The sequence below is a fragment of the Triturus cristatus genome, chromosome 3_2 (assembly GCF_964204655.1).
Source record: "Triturus cristatus chromosome 3_2, aTriCri1.1, whole genome shotgun sequence".
NCBI lineage: Eukaryota > Metazoa > Chordata > Amphibia > Caudata > Salamandridae > Triturus > Triturus cristatus.
Window position 1 is genome coordinate 906,416,614 of NC_140584.1, and position 27,111 is coordinate 906,443,724.

The 27,111-nt window shown below is 44.8% G+C and overlaps 1 protein-coding gene across 2 annotated transcripts in view; it reads right to left on the reverse strand.

Annotated features, from left to right (window-relative positions):
* The window catches only part of LOC146858427 (multidrug and toxin extrusion protein 1-like), a 742,800-nt gene extending 717,431 nt beyond the window's left edge, over positions 1-25,369 (reverse strand). The window contains exon 1 of one of the 2 annotated variants that reach the window (XM_085649349.1): positions 24,981-25,369. In XM_085649349.1, the coding sequence (XP_085505475.1) occupies positions 24,981-25,124 (144 nt within the window). In that variant the 5' untranslated portion in view covers positions 25,125-25,369. The remainder of the gene's footprint in view (positions 1-24,980) is intronic. The other variant, XM_085649350.1, reaches the window with a different exon arrangement.
* Positions 25,370-27,111: the final 1,742 nt, after the last annotated feature.

Here is a 27,111-nt window from a genome sequence, read left to right on the forward strand (position 1 = left end):
CCAACTACATCCAGATGTCGGAGGGAAGTGCACAATAACTGCAGTGGTGGTTAACAAACCCAGCTTGGGTCAGAGGCAGATCCCTCTCTCTTCCCCAATCAGACATAACAGTGGTGACCGATGCGTCACTCCTGGGATAGGGCTTCCACCTAGGAAATCAGAGGTGTCTGGTCTCCGGCAGAGTCTGGACTCCATATCAATCTGTTGGAGCTCCGGACGATGATCCTGTCACCGAAAGCATTCCTTCCCTCCCTCAAGGGGAAAGTAGTGCAGGTGTTCACAGACAACACCACCGCCAAGCGGTACTGCAGCAAACATGGCGGGGTGGGGTCGAGGAACTAAATCAGGAGGTTCTTCGCCTCTCTACATGGAACATTAGGGCATGTCGGCGGTGGTTCAACACTTAGCAGGTTCTCTGAACGCCAGGGCGGACAAACTCAGCCATCGGTGCCTGGTAGATCACGAATGGCGTATTCCGTCGGAGGTGGTGCAAGGTCTTTTTCAGCAGTGGGGAGAGCCTTGGTTACATCTGTTTGCCACTGAGAACGTGCAATGCCAGCAGTTTTGCGTGTTGGAGTTTCCATGGCGGCACTAACTCGGCAACGCTTTTCGTCACTAGTGGAACTGCGGTCTCCTGTACACCTTTCCGCCTGTACCACTTCCTCCCTGAGTGCTGAATCAGATCAAACACTACTGGGCCCAAGTCATTCTTGTAGCTCTGGACTGGGCACGAAGAGTCTGGTACCCAGAGCTCCTGAGCATGGCCATCAATCCTCTAATCAGACTGCCCCTTCGGGAGGATCTTCTGTCGCAGCGACAGGGGACAGTCCTTCACCCGAACCTGACCAGCCTCCACCTACTTGCGTGGAGATTGAGTGGCGACAGTTGACAGCTTTTGACCTTCCGCCCGAAGTCTGTAACAGCATCTTGGCAGCCAGGCGTCTCTCCTCTAAAATGGTATACGCCTGTTGAGGGGATAGGTTTGTGGCATGGTGCACAGCAAAGGCTGTGGATCCCCACTATGCTCTTCTTTCTAAGTTCACTTGTTCCTACTTTCTTTGGCCCAGCAGGGCTCTCCTCTGGGCACCTTTAAAAGTTATTGTGCAGCTATTTCTGCTTTCCTTCGGCTAACAGATCAGCCCTCTTTATTCAAGTCCCCTATTGCAAATAGATTATTTAAGGGCATTCTTCATCTCTTTCCTCCATCTCCTTTCATAATGCCCCAGTGGAACTTGAATGTTGTTTCAACTTACCTCATGTGCGCTCTTTCGAGCCTCTTCAAAACTGTCCTCTCAGGCTCCTCACTCTGAAAACTGCTTTCCTTGTTGACATCACCTCTGCTCGCAGGTTGAGTGAGCTTCAGGCTCTGTCTTCAAAGCCCCATTTCTTCTCTGTGCATACGGATAAAGTGGTACTTAGGACAAGACCCTTGTTCCTCCTTAAAGTGGTTACATCTTTTCACATAGGAAAAATTATAATTTTGCCCACCTTTTTCCCACCTTCGCACCCTTCCAAGGAGGAGGTGAGACTCCACCATCTGGACCCAAAACGTGCACTGTCCTACCTTGACCGCACAAAAGATTTACAGGTGGATGATCAACTCTTCGTTGGCTCTGTGGGTGCCAAGAAAGGTCGAGCAGTCCAAAAGCGAACACTCTCTCGATGGGTTGTCCTTTGTATTGATGTCTATTATGCTTTAGCGAAAAAGGAAACTCCAGTGGGGCTACGTGCTCATTCCACTAGGGCTACGGTAGCAACTACTGGGGGTAATTCTAAGGTAAGGAATCTATAACTAACCTCTGTTACCAAAGATAAATAACTTATTCATATAGGCTACATACTGGAAACAAAGCAGCTGACTTGTCTCTTGATTTGTTGTCATAGTGAGAGACCTGAATATGTCCTCGTTCATTTGAAAAAAACAATCACTTTTAATAAATGTCTCATGGTGATCAAACCGGATACAGTAAGATGAAATGTTAAAAAATAGACTTTCTTAAATTTTGAAACACCTTTATCATATTTCTACATGATATTTATTGCAGGTTTTAAAGTCACCTCTAACATTTTATTGGCAACCAATTGAGACCATAAACTTGGCATGGCTGTTTTCCTTAATTTATTAGCTTGCATCTCTAATTGAGAAACAAAGGTCAGGGGGGCCTTTCAGTCAATCACACAGCTTGCGCCCATCACAGTGCAGGACATATCTGCCCCCGTCCCAGCTGGATTCCTTTATCTTCCTTGGTTTACCATCCAACAACTGGCATACTGCCTTTCACACGCACCTCTTTTTAAAAGACGTGCATCTAAAGGTTCAGATACCAATTGTTCTCTAATGTTTACGGATCACCCTGGACACTCTACAAAAGACTCTGGGTAATTTAAGACAGCAGGAAGCCGGCGCATGTGGGCGCACATCCTTGAGGGAGCATACCTCACAGGCACTTCTTATTTTTATCACTCTGAGTACCGGTACTCATGAGAGGTAGACTCACTGGCTGTCAGAGTGGAATATGTCTTTGACAGCCAAGGTGCTTTACTAGGCCTGAGCGGAGTCCTAGCTGAACTATCAGCGAGGTCTCATTTGCGTAATGTCCAGATGTTCACCATTACGAAGTGTTCGACAAAGCAGGGTACATTCAGGTCCTGTGCTGTCGATCACATTCACACTATAGCGTGCATTTGTGCTAATACAGGAATCGAGGCAGCCCGCTGACAGCGGCAATTAAGAAAGCCATGGGAAGTACGACGTTTAAAATGGCTTTAATCCCACCGAAGCCTTTAGTGCGAGTGTCTGCTAATGCATGTGTGTTTGCCTTCTTGCTTGTGCGCCTTTTTTATCAGTTGGAAAAGCGAGGGAAAGAATAGGGACAATCTCAGAAGATTATTTTTTTAAAATGTGTGGAATGGTTTGTGTGTGTATGTCTGCTTGTTTCTTTCTGTGTGCGAATTTTGAGATTACCTATTTTGAAAATGCAGTTAGGGAATCCCAAATTGTGATTCCATAAATTCGATGCATTATGCATTCACAAATTGCTTTTTCGCAATTTGGAATTGCAAATTACCATCAACTTAAAGTTGATGGTAATTTGCAATTCCTTTGAGTAAATGCAATTTTTTTTGCTAAACCTACATGAATAGGTAATTGCGAATCCTAAATAGCGATTCCTTAATAATCGCTATTAAGGACCCGCAATTCCTACCTTTGATGCATGTGCCCCTTAATTCCTAAATTACACCAGATGTTTACTTTCTTTGCTGCCTCCAAGTCCACTAGAGATACCTTTCAGAATGCTTTAATATGCCTTACTCCAAAAGAAAATAAAGACCCTAAGTAATGTAAAAATTATACACCTATTTATCTTTTCATTCTGATTGTACAATATTTGCTAGAATATTTGTCTTATGTCTAGAACCTCTTCTCCCAAACTTAATTGGTCAAGAACCATCTGGATTTGTTAATGGTGGACATCTTTACGGTAATACTAGACTCTTCTTTGACATTTTGAGCAAATCTAAAACATAAACATTCTTTAGCAGCTTTGTCCTTAGACGCTGAGAAAGCTTTTAATCGAATGCATTAAAGTTTTATATTTTCCACTCTTTCATGGTTTGGACAAAAGCTCATTAATGTTGCGTCTATTTTGTACTCTTCTCCAAGACCTTCCATATTTGTTAACAGCTTCATTTCCTCTTCTTTCCCTTTACATAGAGGAGTGTGGCAAGGATGACCCCTATCACCTCTTCTTTTTATTCCTGCACTTGAACCCTTATCATCTAAAATCCAACAGAACAGTAACATACAAAGCTTCAAATATGGGGATAATCAGATTACATTTTCAGTATAAGCTGATGATATTCTTTTATATCTGGCCTTTCCTCCTTCTTCCCTACAACTATCTCTGGATACCGATTCCACTTTTGCTTTCCCTTTCAGGTTATCAATTTAATTTTCTAACAACTGAGAGATTCTTCACTTAAGAAATGGTGCTTTAAACATGATTTGCTCTCTTCAGGCTTTCTTTGGAATCCAGCAAAAATTAAAAACTTGGGTCTCTAGTTTACCAACTCTCTAAAAGACATTGTATCAATTAATTCTACTACTCTTGTCTCTACTTTATTTACCCTTACTTCCTGATGAAACCCACTATATCTCTCATGGTAGGGTAGATTAGATTCTTTTAAGATGATGTCAGTTCTCATAATTCTTTTATGTCGCCTAGAATTTCCAATCAACATTCCATCTTCCATTTCTAAAAATATATATACTATTGTCATTGTTTTTTTATGGAACAAAAAAATCCTTGTATATCTCTCGCACATCCCAAGCTGCTAACACAACTCTAACTTTATTTTCCATTCATAAAAGCCTTCTGATAACTCTAGCTTCCTTACACAAGCTTAACCCTACTGTTCCATCATCCAGTTGGTCCTGTTTCAGATATTAAACATATTTTATTTAAATGTTCCACCACTTACCAATTCTGGTTACAAGTGTGGAAACAAATCAATTCTATTATTCATGCACTTAAACCTTTCTCTATTACCAACTTATTTTTAGGTAGCCTTTTTGAGGACTGGCATGGTTGTACTTTCAATGTACAAATTGTTTTACTAATTGCTGCTGCATCTCAACAAATCACACACAAAATGGAAAAATACTCTTAGTGTATCTTTTCAAGCTTGGTTGTATGGTGTTTGTTACAAACATAGACTAGACAGAGCTTAAACTATCCCAATGTCTCTTACCATCAAAAGAAACTGTCTTTGGTCACCAAGAACCATTTTCTTAAATTCCTCTGCTTTAATTACATCAACCATCCTTGAACTCACTACTCCTTCACCTGATTTTTAGATCTCGCCTCGAGCGTGCAGTTAAGCGCAGTTAGAAGCAGAGGCGCCATCTGGCTTACCTCTCTCGTCATGCGCTCAGCGCATCGCTCGCGGGCACACAGAAAGCGTGTGGACGCTGCAGCTGCTTTCACTTTTGCCGCTGCACGCCCACTCGCTCCGCCCTGTCCGTCTCCTTTTAAGACCGCTTGTTGTGTAAAGTTCTTAGAACGAAAACCTGTATTACCTGGCCTCCAGGAGCCAACTAAACAGTCGCAACCGGCATGATTCGCGGGTGGGGCGTGGGGGGCACAGGGAGAGGTTTAATTTAAAAAAAAAATCTTTTTGTAGCGCTTATTACGGCGAGTTGACTTGTTTCTCTAAACTTATCGTTAATGCAGCCATCTCGTTCTTCGACTCAGTCTACCGGGCTAAAAGCATAAACCGGAACAAAATGCGTTAAATGCATGCATTTACATTCTCACATAAGGAACCCACAGTCTACCTTAAAGCAGCCAAACTAATTTTGTAACAGCAGAAGCAGTCATGCAAGTTATTTCATGCATTATAATTACGTTGCCTGCTGTTTGCTAGTCTATATATTATGTGCCTGCATATATGTGTTAAATGTTACTTGCCTCAGTTTGTTTCTTAACTATTATTACTTTCCCTGTGTTTGGCAAGTTACCTTGTACGCAGGAGCCCTATTTTTTCAAACTTAGTGAATAATAGGATAGCCCTTTGACTTTCATTCAGTGCAGATGTAGCTTTGATCACTCCAACACTGCTACAGGCAGCAGGCTGATGCAGGCACTTGCAGCCTCGATTGCGCCAGCACAATCACCACAGGAGCTACCACACCGACGCAGACACGAAGAATGAAGTGGTTCCTGCCAGGAATCCGTTTTAAGAGACCCTCTATATCAAGGACGTCCCCATGCTCGCTTCCAAGTGGGCTGCATTCTCTGGATGCCCCCCTCAGTTCCTGGAACACACTGGGTGTAGCTAATTGGGGTCCAAGCACTTTGTGGCATCCATGCAAGGCCCTGTACTTTACTGTATCAACTACTAGTCACTTTTTATGGTAATTGGGTAACTACTTTTGGCTCTATTCAAATTGGCTCTTGTTTTGTTCCCTCTCACATTCTCTCCACGCACTTGTTTGAAAGGGGTCATGGCATACAGTAAGCCCACTCAGCATTACATTCACAACATTAGTCTGCAGTGTTTTCAGTGCTGCACATGGAAGTGCAGTCCTTCTCATGCTGTGCGAGTTGTTGTTTGCTGTGTTCTTATATCACCCTATGCCTCAGTTAATAATTTTAGGATTTATTCATATTGTGCATAATTAGGAACATGTATTAATCGCACGACAAATAAGCATGTAATGCATTGTTTCCTTGTGTTGTTTCACCACCTCCCAAATGACCACCTTTGTTTGGTACGAATAACTCCACGGAGGGATTTGTTCTCACACAGACTAACCTCTGCAAATTCTACTACTTTTGTCGTCATGATGAAACAGTGCTTCGCAAGTCGGACAGCTAAATTAATTACTAGGCTAGAGTAAGTATTCTAGAGAATGATATCTACTTAAATGCTTATTTTTCTGTTTAGTGAATAACATTTTAAGCTCCAACTGAAGGTAAGCTTATATTTTGTTCTTAAAAGTGAATGGTAGACAATTGGTTATTAGCGAGAATTCTTATATGAAGGAATTCGGTGGCCCTTTTAATTTTTTAAGCTTTTTAAATCATCTGATAGGCTATGTTCTTAGTTGCAACGTGTATTGATGCTGCATTGCTTGCTCCTGGACTTTGGCTTACTGCATGGGACATCACAGAAAGTGGTATTTTCTGTTCAGAAATTTCCCAGTGACTTAAAAATATGCTAAATCACACAGGGGGTCACATGGGGAGCGGGTACCAAACCAACGACATACTCTTCCCTAATCATTTAAATTCACACACAAAAAGGTACGTCTGGTAATCAAAATGAAGACCACAGATAGTGGGAGTTAGATGTGTGAAGTCTTTAGGACGCGAACCCTCATTTGCCCAAAGGTGAAATACTTCATCTGTGGGTTCCCTCCTCACAGCAGGACCGCAAGGATCCTGCTGTGGGACACAACTCTCCAGGCGGAGAAGAGTGATTTTATCAAAGATGAGCATAAATAGGGGTCTGAGTGAGGGCCAGAGTGCAAAGGACTATTATATCTATCTCCCTGGTGGTCAAAAAGGTGCTTTATTCTGGGGCCCCAGTGGATAGGGTTAAAAACAGAAATATGGACTTTGCAAAACAAGCATTGGCATAGCCAATAGGTCTCGCCTTTGGGACCTTATAAGTGTTTAGCCATGCAACAGTTGATGTTGTTGCACCAAGGTTATTGTGCTGCATAACTAAATACTTATAAGGTCCCAAAAGCGAGACGTATTGGCTATGCCAATACTTGTATTTTATACCAATGGTAATGTGTTATTTAGCTATTTTCTTGTTAAATATATACTCTACAGTGGTCAAAATTTTGCATTTTTTAGATCAAGTCTACTTTAAATTAATAAGATGCTCTTGTTTTTTCTCTCTTCTCTCTATTCTCTTCTTTCCTGTGTTCATGCATAAATATAGATATTATATTATACTATTTATGCATTACTCAACTATATTATATTGTTGGTTCACCATATTATGGACTAAATACAATTTCTCTTTTTCTGTTCAATAAACTTCACCTGTAAACACAAAACATTTCAACGCATTTGGCTTTCATTGTATGTAACGAGTTAACCGGTTTTATTTATTTAAACGTATTTCTCATGTGTTTTGGTATGTGCTGAAACTGGTATAAAAGGTATTAAGTATCGTTATGTCTTGCCCTTAGCCCAGTCACACCTCTAGCTCATTTTAATGAGTACCTGCACTTATGTTTTTCCCATTTAAAGCACAGCCTTGCTTTTTAAATAGCGCTGCAAGTCGCACTCTTGGTGCTTCTAAATGCCCCAGGCAATTATTGCTTATGCGATAGTTTGTTTATGATCTCTCCTCGTGCTGTACTATTGCCTTATCGAAACTCCAGTCACAGATGCCATATCAGAAAATGCAGTTGTTAACCTGCCCGACCATCACTCTAGTGTTCTAACCCACAACGGACCGGGGTGCTATTTTTTGGGGGAGAGGAGTTGCCCCAACGGCTAGGGCACTCGACCTCTGACCTGGGAATCTGGGTTCGAGTCTCTGTAATGACGCTGAACATCCTGTGATTCTGGGCAAATCACTTAATCTCCCCGTGCCTAACAAATAATTGAATGTGTGTCCTTGTGTAACGTAACTGGTGCTATGTAAAGCGCTCTGATACCTGATTGGATTCGGGTCAAGTTCGCATTATATAAAATTCTGCAAAAAAAATTAATAATTAACAAAATCAATCCACCCAAGAAGTGGCACGCTTTGGGTATGTATATACTTACCTCTGTGCAGAGTCTTGGTTCCCCAAAAGTACCTATTAAAACCCCTATTTTAACTCATACTATTCGCCAAGCATTGACAGATGGATCCTGTGGATAAAACGGTGCAGAGAACCCAGCATCAATGGTTGAGATTCAGATCCGACCGCTATCTGAACACCACATGCTATTTACCTCTTTATGGAGCTTTTTTATTCAGAAAAACGTAATGATGCAAAATACCTTTTTTGAACTTCCTGTGCTTTATTACGTTTTTCTGAATAAAAAAGGTCCATAAAGAGGTAAATAGCATGTGGTGTTCAGATAGCGGTCTGATCTGAATCTCAACCATTGATGCTGGGTTCTCTGCACCGGGTGGGACCGGGAGTCCTGGGGAGACAAAATGATCAAAATTATCCTTGGCCTGCTTCGAGTTCTTAAGTCTCAAAAGCAGGCCAAGGATAATTTTGATCATTTTGTCTCCCCAGGACTCCCGGTCCCACCCGTTTCATTCTGCTTCCTGACAGATTCATAATTATAATAAACAAACCCCAGCCACTGCTATGCCTTCTCCTATGATCGCAGAATTTAAAATTTAGGGTAGGGGGGTTAGCTGTTGCAACCCCGAGGTTTTCCTTGTACAGAAGTGCTTTAAAGGAGATTACATTGCTTTTTATAGTTGATTTGATCATTTAATAACCAGCGGAATTGTGCCACTGATGCAACTACTTTAACTTACGAAACGTTGAGTGGACTCAAGTCTCAAACTCGGGGCCTGCAAGCATGTGCTCTGTCTGGCTGGAGGATGGGATGACAAAGCAAATGCTCTCTTCGTGTCACCCACAAGGGCCAGTAACATGACCATTCACTATGTGGATTCACAATAAAGTAACACAGTGTTTGGCCATGTTCTGTAAACCTCTCAGAATCCTAAAACAAGTACAAATACTCCCGGTATGGTGATGCTGCAAGGGACATCCAGTTTCGTGCTGGGGGAGACTGCGTTGTACTGTAGCTCCCCCTGCACCTTTGCGCACATGTGGTGGTTTGCCCTTGCAGGCCGGTCCTGGCCTGCAAGGCATTATGGGAACTCCCATATATTAAAGCAGCGGCTCTCCCGCTGCTTCAGGGAGAGCTGCGAAGTGGGCATCCGGCCACATCAGTGCGGTACTGGAGGGTCCTTTCTCACCCGGAACCCCAGGTGAGTCATACGGCTTGGGAGCCCACCCCTGGCCGATCTGCTGATTTTCGGGGGCCCGGTCCCACCCGGGCCCCTGGCACATCTCTTGCTCTTCTCAGGGTCCTCTTGGGGTCCCGGTCCCACCCGGGACCCCTGCATGCCTTGACGTTGGAGGGAAGCCCAGGGAGCCCAACCCCCGCTGCCCCCGCCGGCTGCCTACCCGGCCAGCACATTCGCGTGCTTCCGCAGGAGCCGGCTCCTGTATTCTGGTCTGCCTGCTCCGGCGGGCAGACCCAGGGAATCCGGGGGAGTGTCACGGCACTCCCCATTCCTTCTCCCAGCAGCATCGGGGCCCGGAGTTGGGATCCTGGGCCCGCAGCGAATCTTTACGGGAGGGCGCGATGGCGCCCCCCCCGACTTCCGCTCCCTTCTCTTCAGCTCCCAGGGATGGGGTGCCGGGCCCCTAGGCAAATTTTTCGACTTTACTTCGGCCCAGCGGGCCCTCAGGGGAGTGCGACGGCACTCCCCCTATCTCCGCCTGCACATCGGGGCCCGGGGATGGGGTCCCGGGCCCCTCGCTATCTTCACGGGGAGCTTCTCCACATCGGGCCCAGAACCGGGCCCAAGACGGCGCTCCCTGTCCCCCCCATATCGCCGGGGGCCAGAGTGGGTTCCTGGCTCCCCGCTTGGCCTCCTTCATGGGGAGCGTGACGGCGCTCCCCGGCTTTTCTTCCTGTTGGGAGCAGCTTTCGCGACTTGACCCACCCTGGGGCACATCATGGACCGGCGGCAGAGCCCCACGCGCTTCGTCGTCGGTTCCTCCAGAGGTCAAAGGTAGCGTACCTTCTGGGAGGCGTATCTCGGCCCCCAGGGGTCCGATCTTTGTGATCTTGACCTCTTCTTGCTCCTGGTGGCGCACCCCAGCTACTGGGAGCACTTTTCTTCGCCCTCCTTGTCTCCAAGAGGGTGGATTCAGCAGGGAGCTGCCTTCACTGGCTCCCTGCGCCAGCCTTTCGCTTCTCCTCCTGGGCCTCTCTTTTCCCTGCGCAAAGGGCCCTGCTTCTGCGCACTGGTCCTGGTCTCTTCTGTTGGCGCTGTCCAGGATCCTGGGACAGTCAGGGGGTTCCTCCTTCCAACTGTCCATTGCACCAGGATCCAGCACCCTCTGCCTCAGCAGACCACACCCCTCCTCTTCCTGTGCAAGTTCTTTTAAGAAGTTGGGGAGGGGGCTGGCAGGAAGTCTCTGTTTGCCCTATCACACAGCGACACATCACTTCTCTGCCCCTGCTCCCTCCTTCCTGCCCAGGCCTCTGGGTTTGTTCAAAATGGCATCTCCTGCCACATGATCTCTGAGAGCCCCTTCCCCCTTGTGCTGCCTTCACCCTGATGCAGCTTGGTGCCTGGCACCCAGTGACAGCTGCTGATTGATTAGCCTGAAGCTCCACCCATCTTCTCTCCGTGGAGGGAAGGTCATCAATCCAGGCTGCTGGGGTCAGCCCCCAGCCAGGCCCTGGTTATGAGCTGCTCAGAGAAATATAACATTTCTGGGTGACCCAAAAGCAGTGCAAATATGACTTTGGACTCTGCAGAATACTTCTTCTCACATAGGTTACAGTGGACTTTGGTGCGTGTCTGGAATTTCTAGGCCCTAGGAAAGTAAAACTCGCCCATGTGCTCCCTATCCCCATAAGAGAATAATGGAATAAACACTGTAAAGCACACTGACTTCCCTAGGCATGTTTTTTCCCACTGTATAAAGCCTATTCCATGTCACCACCCAATTCTGCTTAAGTCCTGCCACACCATTCACTTGGTAGCTGCTCCTGGACTGCGCACGCCAGGAATCTCCCCCGCACAGCCCACACACGTGTGCACACGCACGTACACATGTGTCTGCATGTAACCAGCCCGGTGCCCCTTACTCCAGCTGCTGCGCAACGTTCTAGTCAAGCTAGGGGGACACCAGTAAAATCCACATGCAGTCTCTTTCATCATGAGTTCACTGGGGGTGAGTCCCAACTTATGAGGCTCTCCTACAGTAACAGCTCAACAAATAGGTGCTCAAAAAGCGAAAACTCCGGGCGGCCCAGAGTGTCAGAATCACCTTCTAACAAATGGAAACTGAAACTGGTTGACAAGTACCAAACCAGAAACTTGGGAATGCCAGAATCTGCCCTCGGTGTGACTAAAAGAAATAGAGGCAGATACACTTTCTCCTACATTGCTTTGCATGCAAATACATATGGTGCACTTACTTTTCTACTTTCTTTGAAAAATAACAATGAGGACTGAATGAGAAAAAAAACTGATGGAGCACACCCTGCCTCTTGCTTGGCACACTACTAGGAACAGTGGTGCAGTCAGCCCAGAGTGGCAGGACTGAGACAGTTTCCCTCTCTCTTTCAGAGTGTTGGAGTTAAATAAGAGCTACAGAATTAAACGTTTACACCCATATGTGAAAGCATCCAATCACTTCTCATTGAACAGCATGACTGAGGGAATCCAGGAACTCTCGATTGAAGGACTGCTTAATTAAAGATGGTGGTGTACCAGGTGCACGTACTACTCGATGGTAAGAAGACATAACCTAGCAAAAGCTTTTTTTTTCACAGAGTTTTATATAGCGCGAACTTGACTCGGTATCGGGTATCAGAGCGCTTTACATAGCACCAGTTGCGTTACATGAGGACACGTTCATTTTTGTTAGGCACGGGGAGATTAAGTGATCTGCCCAGAATCACAGGATGTTCAGCTTCATTGCCGAGACTCAAACCCAGTTCCCCAGATACAAGATCGACCACCCTAGCCATTAGGCTAACTCCTCTCCCCTTGTAAAATAACATCAGGATTGAGGGCGGTGAAGGATCTACATGTGAAAGGGCAAAATGACTGAGGAAAATCTAGAGATGCTCTACAAAGGAAAGGCGTGCTTATAGGGATGCGAGATCTCTGTAAAAAAGTAGCTGCAGATATGAGAGGAAGCAGGGTTGCTCTGCTACAGGACAGGACTAAGTGGAGACCAGAAACTCCATCTGAAAGAACAGCAGGTCTGAGAAGGGTCCACAAACTTCTCATGAATGAAGTGCAGATGTGAAGGAGGTCCAGTGAATCCCTCCTACCGTGCAGCAAGGCTGATGACAACTGAAACCATCAGGTGAAAAAACAGCTTCAGATGAGAGGGTGAAGGAAATCCACATGAAATAAGCAGGGTTGAGGGTGGTCTAAACACTCCATATGACAATACATGTGTGAGTGAATCCAGGTGTTATATGTGAAACATGAATCGGATAAAGTGGTGTCTATGTCTACTGGCTGCAGGTTGAGGGAACATTCCAATAAAGACCATCAAAATTACAGGGATTAGGTACTTCATGTGAATGAGCATGTACCCAAAAAACCATAGCTTGTGCCACAGTTTCAGGAATTACATCCACAGACTCCATTTTAAAATGTAAAAGAGCTGCATGCAAATACAGAACATCCACCCACAGCAGAGAAGGAAGAAGGCAGTCCAGGAACTATGTAAAGGAACAACACCAGGATAGGGCTGTCCACAACTCCACATGAAAGTTTAGCGATATTGAGAGACCCCTTGTTAAAGGGTCGTCCAGGACTGCATGCAAAAGGACAGCAGGACTGAGGGGATCTGAGAACTCTATTTCCAAGAAAATCAATACAGCTGCAACCCAGCCACTGCCTAGGAAGTTACAGCATCTGAGGATTTGCTACTACTGAATAGTAGGACTGGGGAGGTCCAGTAAATCCAATGTCACTATTAAGGTAGGTGTCACCAGGTCTCTATTAAAAATTCAAACTTTGATTGGTGATTGAGGGGGCTCTGTGACTCACTGTGAAGTAACACAAGGACTGAAGCCCGGGGAGATATCATTTAAGAACAGTAGGATGGAGGAAATTCTAAGATTTAAGGTGAAACAATAGCATGTTTTAGGGTGGCCTAATAGCGCCATTTAAAACAAGCATTGGCATAGATAATAGGTCTCGCCTTTGGAACCTTATAAGTATTTAGTTATGCAGTACAATATCCTTGGTGCAACAACATCAACTGTTGCATGGCTAAACACTTATAAGTCTAAACACTTATAAGGTCCTAAAAGCGAGACCTATTGGCTATGCCAATGCTTGTTTTATTATTTGTTTTTATTTTCAACTGTGCTGCTAACAAGGCAAAAAACACCCAACAGCCAAATAGCTCTAATATTTGGCTTTGTAAAAGTTTTTGACATATTTCTGTTTAAACAAATATGTAAGTTTAGTGACCACAAAAAAACTGCAAACCTTTTAAATTGCAATACTCTAAAGTAATCAGCGGAGGCAAAAATTGAGAAAAACGAGTCGCATCAAATCTCATAACACTATAACAAATCTACAAATAAAGATAAGGCATAATTTGAAGAAAAGGGAACAAACTTATAACTATAGTTCAACATAACTGCAATTAAGAGGGGAAGGGTGATACTTTGCCATCACGTTTGAGAATGAGACCTGTGTGCACACATGTATAACCTAAGGATTGGACTGGAAAGTCTGAGCCGGAAACATTGGGTGCGTAATAAAGCAGGCACTGGCAAACCTAAGAGGCCTCACCCGTGAGATCTGTCTGTTGGGTTTGTCAATTCTCTTTTAACCATGTTATACAGTAGCACAGCTGCTGTGTAGCATGGCTGAAAGAAAAAAAAACGCTTTGCTAATACTTGTTTAGCTCACGTTTATGATTACTGATATTGACTAAACATATACAAATCAGTCCAAAACCCAGGCCAAAATGGCATTCCCACCCAGTTCACAAATCATCCTCACAATAAAATTAGGAAAAAAAAATGGCATAGAGCCTAATGAGTTAGGTAAAGCTCGACACTATAAACGTGGGCACTTTCTTTTCAACTTCGGTGTTAGTTGAAAGAAAAATACTAAACTGTCTAGTTCAAGTTGAAGCAAAAGTGTTCTATCTGTACCATTTACAACAAGCATTGGCATAGCCAATAGGTCTCGCCATTGGAACCTTATAAGTGTTTAGCCATGCAACACTTGATGTTGGTGCACCAAGGATATTGCGCTGGATAACTAAACACTTATAAGGTCCCAAAAACGAGACCTATTGGCTATGCCAATGCTTGTTCCTTCTGTGGTGGTTTGTTTCTGGTACTGCACCCTGACACTGTTTCAAAAAGAGTGTTTCTCTAGTGAGGATGAATGAAAACAACAGCCTTTAATGTCACTATGCAGTAGTAGTTAGGGAAATCTCAAGTGACATTTTTAGAAAGAATTAAGTGTAAAATCTGTTTCTAGAAATCAACTGAACCAGAACTGGTGTTCTATGCAAACTTTTTCTGCTTGCCCTCAAAGACCCTGCAATCGGTGAGTATCTATGAGTGCCCACAGGTCAGGGCCAGTAACCTGTCCGAGATTAAATTCAGACAATGGCCCTGCATTAAAGAATGCACACCAGAGCTGCTGTGGCTTTGGCCCAAACCCCATCACATCTGCACTTTTTTGGCCACAACATTCCTAGCTCCTCTAAGACCTGGGATTTGTTTCTTTCTGCTGGTCGGCGCCCCAGCAGACTTAGGACGTCATTTCCACACATCAGTGCGAACGGTACAACAGGAACTGTGGTCCTGAATTAGAAACAACGGAAACGACTCAGTATATACTTACAGACATGTCCCTCAAAAGACATCCAACATTGAAGTAGGCATTCTTTTCTGCCCCTAGCTACTCCTCTCCTCTGGCTCATGGCTAGCTATGTATGGACTGTCAATTACACAACTGCTTATGCTACGGCTTCTTCAAGTTCCTAACTTTAAAACCATGCAGATGAGTAGTAAGCAGATGAATAGATTTTTGGTCAATTTGCAAAACATCGTACTTTTTCCTTTTACAGGGTCCTCGCGTCACCTCAGTGGGATGGTGTCAGTAGTAATATAGTGATATAATGTAAAACTTGAATGCAAACTTTCAATGTTGGTGACGTAAATCCAGAGCACTACAATGACACGTCCCGTTTACTAGTAAGAAAGGCCAGATACAAGAACATACAAAAAGTAAAAACGCAGGCAGGATGGAATGGTCAAACTCATCCAATATTCTAATAATCTAAAGGTGGTCTATATCGAAGCTCTTTAAATCGTGCACTCCAGCAGAGCAACATGGACATACATTCAAAACCCATTATTCAAAAAGAGAGCAGCCAAAGGCCACTGTCGGAGCATAGAGAGCTACCAGAAGAGGAATGTTTGTAGACAGCTGTGTACAAGAAACCGAGAGCTTCCCATTTGACAGGTCTGTTCCACAGCGGCGGGGTGCCACCTCGGTGAACTGTGAGCCTCCCCCTAGAAGCACATCACTGCTCATACATGCCCATTCACAGCATCCTCGCCCCTTCTGCCCCAGAGGGTGGAAAGTCAGACAAAGGAGAGGGAGGGGTAAGAAAACCCTGCGTTTGGCAGCACGCTGGACTTCAGCAGCCCCCACCATAACGACCTCGTCCCCAACACTGACAGCGAGAAAGTTACCCACAAGGCTGCCCGGTCATCGGATGCTGCTATGTGGAAGCTGGGGCACGATGATCCTGCCCGAGTCTACCCGCCGCCACCCGCGACTCTCATCCCTCCCATCCCAACAGCCAATTAAGCACACGGAATAGTGCTGCTGGTGTAGCTGCTTGTATTATTTCATTACTGGCAAGGAGAACATTCACCGTCTGAAGGAGGATAAGCATGGAATCCTAGCTGCAACCACCAAAGCCAGACATTTGTGCAAGATTTCACAAGTAGCGAGTCTGGTCCTACCTGGCAGCGCCCTCTGGAAGCTATCTTACTCAGTCCAACGAAATGCCAGGAGAGCTGGGTGGGACTCGGTGTACGCCGCACCTTCTGAAGACAGAAAGAGAGGACGGACTAATTCATGCCTTTTAGGAGCCATCTTCAACCCTGCATTTCCAGCACAACCCCATAAAAATGTTTCATAATGTTTCATAAAAACACAGATGCTGGCTTTCAGCAAAAAACAAGTAACGTGGCGGGACGGATGATGGGCAGGATGAGAGCACCAGGCACAAGGGGGAACAGGAGAGGCATGCAGCGACATGTGAAGATATGGGAGGGAAAGATTCCTGCATTAAAATGCAAACAGGTACGAATGCTGAGCTGAACGCAGGCAAACGGTAAAAGGAGCAGGAAACCATGAAAAAACAAGAAGGGCTGAACGAGAAGGGAGGGGGGAATGCCAGCAACAGAAGGGCTGGGCGAGAAGGGAGGGGGAATGCCAGCAACAGAGGAGCCCGCGAAAGTGAAAGTGATCGTGAGAGGAAAGACACATGGCGCTGCGCGCGTGCACGTTCACGTGCACTGTAGCTTTAGGCCACGGCAGCACTTTGAAAAAGCCAGATATAAAATGTCTCTTCGAGCCTTTGGCTCGCGAGACCTAAAAAGGGGGGAAAAAACTGTCCAGTTTACAAAAATATACAGAGAATGGCAATATATTTTAATGCCAAGGTCATGCCTCTCGAGGGAACTAGGACTGAGAATGTTTGCAGATTCTTATTAACATCAAAAAAATAGGCATGGACATGTACATCAGAAATCTCACCAACAACAAAGACAAGCATTTGCAATGCAATAGGTCTCGCATTTGCGAGAGTTTAAGGTATTGGCATTGTAAATGACAATGCCTATTATTTATCGGTTTTGATAGCGAACACATAAATAAAAGGCATTGTCATTTATGATGCCAATCACTCAAACACTTGTCTACATACCCCACGTACTTAAAAGGGACTGTGATGCAGGAGACGAGGCAAAAGTGAATATGGAAACAGGAAAGGTAGGATGAATAAAATGGTGATTCGGGAAGATTTCGAGGAACTAAGTTACTTTCAAATTCATATTTTGAGAAAAATGGATTGTCTAGGATTGACTTGTAATGAATTCTGCCCCTGAATGTACATGGAGTCAAAGCTGATGCTGAGATGCAGGATTGTTGTTTGCATCCAGCTGGGACGGTATTTGCTCTGCATTGCCTTATGCATCGTGTACAGGTTTCCCGTAGGTGGATGGGTGAATAATGACTGGGCGATGTAACCTTAAATCATACCGTCATGAGTGCAACAGCCCTTCGCAGGGCAGCTGAGGGGTGCAGATAACAAGGTATGTATTAGTGGTCTCTTGTTGCTTATTTAGAGAAAATGATTAGGAGGAGCCTGAATTTCGACATTCGAAGCCTACAAATTTATGGCTTGACAACTTAATTAAAGGATCAATTAGCTGCTTTCTGTGGCTGCACATAAGGGAGAGAGAGAGAGAGCAAGGCGAATGACTTATCGACGAAGAATAGAAACAAAGAGTTATGTGAACAGAGGAAGTGGTAATGGAAGAACGGGGATGTTTGACAAATAGGAGAACTAAGGAAAAGGAAGTGTTAGTGATATAAGTGAGACTGAAGAGAGAGAATGACAGAGAAATGAATATGATCGAGGCGGAAGCGGAAGAAGGCGCTATGTAGACAAAAGGGTGCACAAGTTCCAGGGCGAGTGAGTTGTATTGGAAAAAAGAGGTGCGCGAGAACTCGTTGTATAAGGTACATTAAGGAACGAGTGAAGAACACAGAGGGTGAGATGTATTCCTTTATTAAGTTTGTGACGTATTACAAATTCACAATAACAGTAAAAGTAAAAGTATAGGTAACAGTCCTTAATGAGTGCTTGTCCCATCGAGTCTGCCTCATCAATGGTGGTTTTGAAGGTGTTTTTAGTGGGGCTTGAAGGTAGACGTTTTAGGTTCAATTTTACGGGATTAAAATGGAGGTGCATTGATGGGCCGGGGCAGAGAGAGTGGTGCACATAGATTAATGGAGAAATAGAAAGAACGGGGAAGATAGAGGACTCAGAAAGAAAAACACGAAAGGCGAATATGTTTTATCTTTCAAATATTGTCAAAGTTGGAAATTAACAAAGTCTCTTTTAGCACGTACAATATGAATCACTGGCACTGGCATCTAACCGAAAGGTGTAACTTATATTGGCAGCTGAGGGAAATAATGCTGGTTTAATCTGTCGAGTGAAGGCTTTGCACAGATCTTTGCGGCAGGCACGTTACCCTACGAGCTGCCTGATCAGCTATAGACTGTAGAGAAGGGGGGAAGCAAGCGAGGGAAGGAAAATGAATGAAAAAAGAGGGGGGAAGTGGAAAAGCAGAGAAAGAACAGATGGGGAGGGGTTACGAGGAACAAGGGACACAGCGAAAAAGGTGGGGGTGAAAGAGTGGGTGTTGGACGAGGCGAGCCCAGAATAGAGAACATTTTGTACGCAGGGAATCCTTGTGCAGTGGCATCGCGGTACAGCTGGTAATTTACTGGCTTGAACACCTAGGAAATGAGAAGTGGAGGCGATATAACAAGTCACTTATTAGGTAAGAAATAGCCCACTGAGTAAACTTGAGCTCTGAAATGTATGTGTCTGCCTTGTATAGTTGCAGTGCGCAGTGAAACTGAAAGCTAAATCAAGCACGTGGTGGGAGCGTGTGAAAGCTAACATCTCTAGAGAGGAGACGCCATGAGCGTGCACATCGCCTGTCCAGGCGCGCACACGTCCTGTCCCCCTTCGCCCACCAAACCGACAACAATAGTCTCGCCAAGGCATCGCTAGGCGAGACCTAAAAACACACAAATATAAAGGTGGGCCCGAGGTCACCAGCAGTTAAACAGACTCTACTCCTCATGCCACTCCAACATCCCTGGTACACCTCAGCATGAAACAAATGAAATCCCTAAAATTGCATGGAATCCACGATGAAAGCAATTTGATTTAAGAATTGGTTCATTGAAAAACCTGAAAATAACAAATAAAATAATCCTATCACTGAAATTATCATGCAACGTGAATATTATAAGTAAAACCGAAGCGAAAAGCAAAGAATAGTACAATATTTTACAAAAGCAGATCATGGACAAAGATACAGTAGGGTTCAACAACGGTAGGGATCTGTTTTCGATTTTGTGAAAGCTTCGCATCACGCTTGAAATAGGACTTTCAAAAGAGCAGAGATCCGTACTCTAAAAAAGGAATATTCCTGTAAAATGACGCTATAGGAATTGAAATTCCTATATGATCATGGACATTTTCTTGCAGAGGACATAACTACGCGTTTGATTTAGAAGGAGCATGTTACAGACGGAAGGTCTGAAAAGACCCGAGAGACTCGTAGCGAGTCAAATTCTGCTGCATGCACGACATGACCTGCAAAGAGATGATGGAAAGGCGGCCACCCTTTTAGAATCAATAGATGTTCACACAGACAAAACGCACAAATCACTTTCTGTAAATCCTTCTTAAAATATGCCACACGGGAGATATGGGAGCCTGGGAGATATGGACAGAACAAAATAGGACTCAATCAAGTCAACTTTAAAGAGGGAAAAGAGAATCAGCTGTTGTAAACAGACGTGTTGCTTAAAATTTGAGAAAAACAAAATTGCCTGAAGCGTAATTTTGCAAGATACTTTTTGAGAACACATTACTATAAACGCGCAGAACGAGCAATATGATCAAACTACGTGTTAAAAAGTATAGACACTGTTCTGAGAGCAGTAGGTTTTACCCTCAGTGAGAGGCTCGCAAAGGGCCTTTCTACAGAAATCAACCGAAGACCAGCCGAGCTCCATAATCCAGCTAGGTTTTCTCTTTGTAACTTTTCGAACAAAACCAGCTTCCTTCCTGGCTGGGGCAACATGAAATGTAACTGGATAAGAATCTGACCATTGTTTTGTGCAGCCTCCTCTCCCGTCTGCAAACAAACAATCCAAGGAATGCCTTTGTACGTACGCCATGCTGCTACAAAGAATACTGCGTGAGGTAGCTTCACAGCAGAGAACACGTTCCATTTGAAAGCAGACATTCACGCGCCTCGATCGCCCCGTCAACTGTCAAATCATTAGCTCGATCCAAACTAGTTCGAGATCATGAAATCGGAGCCATCAGATAGAACTTGCCATAAATGAGACTTTGTTGTCCCAGCCCTCCGATAGAAGTTTGAAGCCTGTGAAGCATCTTACGGCTTCACCACAGACTGCAGTGGAGCGCGTGTAGCAGTAATAATCCTTGGAGTGAAGGACCCTTCTTACTGGCAAGCAGGTCACAGGACAACAAAATCTTTAAAATGACATGCAATTATTAAATAAATTACAAGGCAAAACTTACAGTGGAGTTAGTAAATTGAATGTAAGTGTGGTGCAAGACAACCCTTAAAAAAACAAGGAGAGGTCAGCTTTGGTTGAAACAGATGGCCCCTGTGCGCCTCTGCTAATTAAAAATAGGTGGCACCCGGCCACGCTGCTGCTCACTCCCGAGCTCCCTAGGCCAGGGGAGAGAGAAGGCGGGATATGCACCCGCCTTCGGCCAATTTCGTGCTGTCTTTCTTAGAAAGACGCACGCAAAGGCCAATAGCGTGTGATGAAAAAAAAAGCACTCGCACAAGCGTGTGGTCCGAGTTTAAAGTTCTTACTAGAAGACTTGCATCGCAGGGCAGCGCATGCGCGCTGGCTCAGGCAAGACCTAAAAAGTCAAGATTGCAGGGAGTGATAGAATTCCCTACTAAAGAACAGCAGGATTAAGGGTAAACACTGTAGCCATGACAACTATTTTTATAGTTGATGGGCGGCACCTTAACACCACCCCCTTCGCCACCAAGTCAAACAAATCAAAGGCTATGGTACTACCAGGGACACAGCATTTGTGGTAGAAAAGTCCTTGTCTATCAGAAAGAGTGAAACACCAAAGAGAGATTTATAGAGAAAGGCCCTACTGACTAGGGAAGATACTCTGGAAGCTTACACTGAGCAGTTTATCAATCTACCATGGATCAGCAACCAAGCTTCCTAGTTCAAATACTCCCTGCATGGAGATGGTGATGCTCGTGTATATGTGAGAACAACATGGTTGTATATATTGATCAATCAATCAATCAATCATGGTATATGTAAAGCGCACTACATACCCGCGAGGGTCTCAAGGCGCTGTGGGGGAGGGGGGAAGCTGCTACTGTTCGAAGAGCCAGGCCTTGAGAAGTCTTCTGAAGGTCAGAAGGTCTTCGGTCTGCCGCAGGCGGATGGGGAGGGTGTTCCATGTCTTGGCGGCAAGGTAGGAGAATGATCTGCCGCTGGCGGTCAATCTTCGGATGCGGGGGACGGTGGCGAGGGCGCGGTCTGCGGCACGGAGCTGGCGGGTGGGGGTGTAGAGGCTGAGTCGGCTGTTGAGGTACGTTGGTCCGGTGTTGTGGAGTGCCTTGTGTGCGTGGGTGAGGAGTTTGAAGGTTATCCTCTTGTTGATAGGGAGCTAGTGTAGGTCTCTCAGGTGGGGTGTGATGTGGCTGTGGCGAGGGTTGTCGAGGATCAGGCGTGCGGAGGCGTTCTGGATGCGTTGAAGCCGTTTCAGGAGTTTGGCCGGGGCTCCTGCGTAGAGTGTGTTTCCGTAGTCCAGTCTACTGCTGATGAGGGCCTGGGTGACCGTCCTTCTTGTTTCGGTGGGGAGCCACTTGAAGATCCTGCGAAACATGCGGAGGGTGTTGAAGCAGGAGGAGGAGACAGCGTTGACCTGCTTCGTCATGGATAGGGTAGAGTCAAAGATGACCCCCAGGTTGCGTGCGTGGTCGGTGGGTGTTGGGGGGTTCCTAGTGCAGTCGGCCACCAGGAGTCGTCCCAGGCCGAGGGGGTGGATCCGAGGATGAGGACCTCCGTTTTGTCCGAGTTCAGCTTCAGTCGGCTGTTCCTCATCCAGTCGGCGATGGCCTTCATTCCTTCGTGGAGGTTGGTTTTGGCGGTGTGGGGGTCCTTGGTGAGGGAGAAGATCAGCTGGGTGTCGTCGGCGTAGAAGATGATGTTGAGGTCGTGCCATCGTGCGACGTGGGCCAGTGGTGCCATGTAGACGTTGAACAACGTTGGGCTGAGGGATGAGCCTTAGATACATGTTTATCAACTGTGAGTAACCTATTTTATTGAATATGATTATGAGAGTGGATCTTTAAAAAGTGTATTACTGTATGAATTTATATGAACAATTTTATACATATTATTTTCATACATATAATCGTGTCATTTGTAATGCACAGCACATGCATGTTGGTTTTGGTAAATATTTTGTACGGTTGAATGCGTGCATCTTGGGGAAAGAGGGAAAATATATTTGTGAATGGTATTGTAACGTTCTGTGCACACTACTGCCATCAACATCTGAGTGCCTGCTTGTGCGGTTTGCAGCGCTATTTAAAACTGCTGCATAGTTGGACCCTATTCTGCCCAAAGATTTGGCATTTCACTTTTCCACCAAATTTTAGCACCACTTCAAATATATCACCTGTTCGCAATGTGTGGCATTGTCCCAAATCAATCATTTGCCGTTGCCAGGTCACTGTGGTGTATTTCATAGGTCAGTGGGGAGTTACAAATGTAACATTCCAGATGTTTGTGGGTCAAGGTCCATACCTATTCCTGGGAACAGTGAGTGTTGGAGCCCTATATGAGCTTCATTTGCGAGTCTCACTTCTGGGGGTATTGTTTTTTGATTGGAGCATTACAACTCAGCTTCTCCTTCATGGGCCACAATGAGTGAAAATCTGCTGACACCATCTGTTTTTCAGCAAATACTTGGATATTTATTCTTCCGACTCATAGGTTACATTGCTTCCTGTTCCTCGGCATTCCTCTAATTTGAAGGGCTGATTGCACCTGTCATCAATGTTACCAGCCATATGACTTTTTCCGTATCAAGTTTCCCAGCCCTGAGGAATTGACATCATTCATAATAAGCAAGAGAGGTTCTGGCACACTCCTCAACATAGACCATGTACCAGCTACCAGAAGAAGCATGCAATGGTTCTAGTAAGCAGTACACTGAGGTAGAAAGTCTCCAGGTTATTTTGACTGGTGTCCTGCCCTCTGATATTAGAGCGGGCACAAGCTTCGTGATTCTAGAGGCTAGGATATGCAATATACTTCCTAAGGAGGTACAGACTCAGCTACTCACCTGCAAATTTAGAGCAGCCATTAAAATGTTGTTATTCGCAAACTATTCCATCTCGCTATGCCATTAGAATGGGCTAGATCAGCAGCTAGGCTCTTTTATGTTCATTACACTTTATAAATGTTTTTCCTCTTATTAGACCTTTGTACCAGACATAGAATTTACCACATGATGCTCTGGTGAGGTTTGCATGTCCTCTGCTCACAAATATGACATGTGCAAGCTATCCTGACAGACCAAAGGAACACGTAAGTGAAATTCAGTAAATTTCCCATTTGGACCCATATCTGTAATACAAATGCACATGCATTACAAAATCAAATAGAATAAAACACTCGGCTTATTTCTGCTTAACAAAAAAAAAACGAAGGAACTGAAAAAATAAAACCACTTTAAATATAAAAATATCTTCTACTTGTATATCACTTTATACTGGACTTCTGAAATGTCTCAGTACAGAAAATATTGGGTGTCACTATTATCCAGTTTAATGATACTCACTACTGACCTCTGAAGTAAGGGTGAGTTGGCCTTGCTTTAATTCGAATTAGTTACCTGTAGATAATAAATGCTTCAGCAGCAAGCATTAGACTTGCTGAGCCATCCTGCGGGCTTATAAAAAAGTAAAGTCTAAAATGTAGGGAAATTCTGAAGTTTTAGTTCCAATGAACCTTTATTATTTGCATTAATTAGAAAAATTACTATCAGATAAATGCAGAATCCTTAAATACTAGATTGAACTGCAAACTAACACAAGTATATAAATATTATAAATGGGCAAGCACTGTCCGCTGTTGAGTACCTGCACTTCTTTAATATTAAACAGAGAATACCTTCATTTCTCAGTACTACTATTATACATTTACAGGGAGCAAACACATATCCTGGAGAGCAAGTACCAGGACTTCTATTTTTCCTTTCAAAGCACTGACGTAGATCGCAAAATAATAAGACAGGCAAAGATGGAAGGAACTGAAGAACCACAATGATAAATAATAATCACAAATGAACAACCACATGTACAAAATTCAACTACAAACAACACAAAGTGGTGCAAGACCCAAATGATATACTAACTTTCAATGCCTCAATTGAGTATTTAATATAAAACACCACCGAAAATAAAACAAATCACTAACCGAAAGGGAGTTAAATATGAACAGGCACCCTAACGTTTCAATTTCCTCAAGTTTTAAACTCTACCTTTTTTTAATTGGAATATTGAATGTAAAGGTATTATTGTTTAAGCTTACCTACATTACTATGTTTGCAAATATAGAGTCAGTCTCCATCAGACATGCACTTCTAAAAATGCATGTTATTTAATAGCGAATTAAAATTAATAGCGAATTAAAATGCATATATCCGTTTACATATTTATACATAAACAGTGGTTTAAAGGATTATGCTGCTGCACTACGGGAACTACAATTTTAAAGTCCGTGCTGGCATGTCGATGTAAGCATGTGCTGAGCCGGGAGCCGGGGCGCGCTCTTACCGCCGGGCCCGCCAGTGCCATCAGCTGCCGCACTTCAATGCCAAAGCCCTCGAGCACCCGCGGGCGGCGGGGGCCACATGGGAAGAGGAGATCTCCGCCGGCTTCGACCATCCTCGGTGCCTGAGGAGGTCCTGTCATCGCCATCTTCAGTCTCCGCTAGCACTCTTCTCAAGGCCGGGAGAAATCAGGGGACTTAACGGAGGGGACGGCCCGGACTCGGAAGAGTGAGAGGGCGGGCTTTGGAACCAGGTCCACCCTGGAGGCGGAGACGGGAGGCGACAGATCCACCTGAGAAGGGAGGCGGCACAGTGGGAGTCTAGGAAGGGGTTCTTGGAGGATCTTTTGGGGCTACGTACTCGCCCGGCTCCGTTTTAAAACTTTGTCAAGTCGGTCAGACTGATGGTGGGAGCGGATCAGATAACCACCAGATTGATTACTATCTGATTCCCACCGCCAGGGGGCCGGCCTCTGTGTACAGGGAGTTCTTGCTTCTGTGGCAGACCTAACATTTCCAAGGGAATAACAAGCATTGGCAAAGACAATAGTCGTCGCCTATATGAGATCTATTAGTTTTGCCAATGTTTCTTAGCCGTGTTGCATCATGACTGAAAGTAAAGAAAAAAAGCTGCGTGACACAGTAAGAGTTATAGTGCTATTTTTTTAAACATACTTTCAGTAATGCTGCACTGAAGCCAACGCTGCTGTACAATATGGCTAAAAACATTGACAAAGCCAATAGAACTCATAGATCTCGCATAGGCGAGGCCTATTGGCTTTGCTAATGCTTGTTTTCATTGAGCAGTGGTGTAGACCTACTGCCACCTGGGGTGGCCCCTAAGTTTGCTGCCCGGTGCAGGTAGCGCAGGGAGGCGGCCGACGGATGACTTGCTCTCAGGGTTGGGGGGGTGTGGTAGCCGCCAGACATGACTTGGTCACCTCAGCTGCCAGGGGTGGACCGCTCCTCGACCCCGCCCCCCAGCAACGCTACTGTCAGTGAGAGAGCACATCTACGCCATTGACCAGGCTACCAACATGTAAACTAATAGGATCATAGATATGCAGGCATTTGTGAGGTTTTTGCTGGGTGCTTTGCTCAAAATAGCATTAGAGGTTGATATCTGAATTGTTAAGTGGTATTAGTTGGCTACATACATACTATAGAAAGGGCCGTGCTTAAGTGGCATGTATCATCAAGGGACAGCCTTGAAGTGGTTGCACAATTTTATGTCAGACAGAACGCAAACCATCATGCTAGGGCCATATCTGTCAGAAAAGATTTGTCTAGACAGGGGTGCATCTCAGGGCTTCTGCCTAAGCCCGACATTATTTAACATATATATGGCCCCGCTGGCAAAAATCGTAGAACAGCTAGGCTTTGAGATAATTTCATATGCTGATGATACTTAGCTTATGTTTACTATTGGCCCTAATCTAGAAGCAGAGAAATTGTGGTTCTCCAGGGGAATGCTTGTAATCTCCAGCTGGATGACGCAGAACTGCCTCCAGTTGAATCCTGGTAAAACCGAGGTCATGCTAATGGGAAAAGCCTCAGCTAGCTGGTCTGATGAATGGTGGCCCCCACAACTGGGAGAAGCTCCTGTTCCTAAACAATGTGTTAAAAATCTAGGCCTAAAATTAGACCAGACTTTAACCATGAAAGACCACATTGCAGCCCCTTCTAGCTCCTGCTACTATAGTTTGCATCTACTCCGCAAAATTCTTCCCTACATGCCCACTAATTACCGCAGAACCTTAGTTCAAGACATGGTCATCAGTCGATTAGACTATGGTAATGCTCTATTGGCGGAAGTGGGAGAGTCCCTGCTGACTCAACCATAAGTTATTCAGAACACGGCAGCCAGAATGATACTGAACCGCCCTGCAGGCTCTCCCTCTGCTCCCTTGCTGAGAGAGCTGCATTTGCTACCTGTAAGGAAGAGATCATACTTTAAAATCTGCTGTCTCACTTACAATGCACTGAATGGCAGAGGCCCTTACTATCTACAAAAGAAACTCATAAAAAATACACTGAGTAGAAATCTCAGATCCAGTACTCTAGGCCTGCTACAGGCGCCTCGTATACGTTTGAGTCGCACGGGGGGAAAAGCTTTTTCGTATCTGGCTCCAAGAT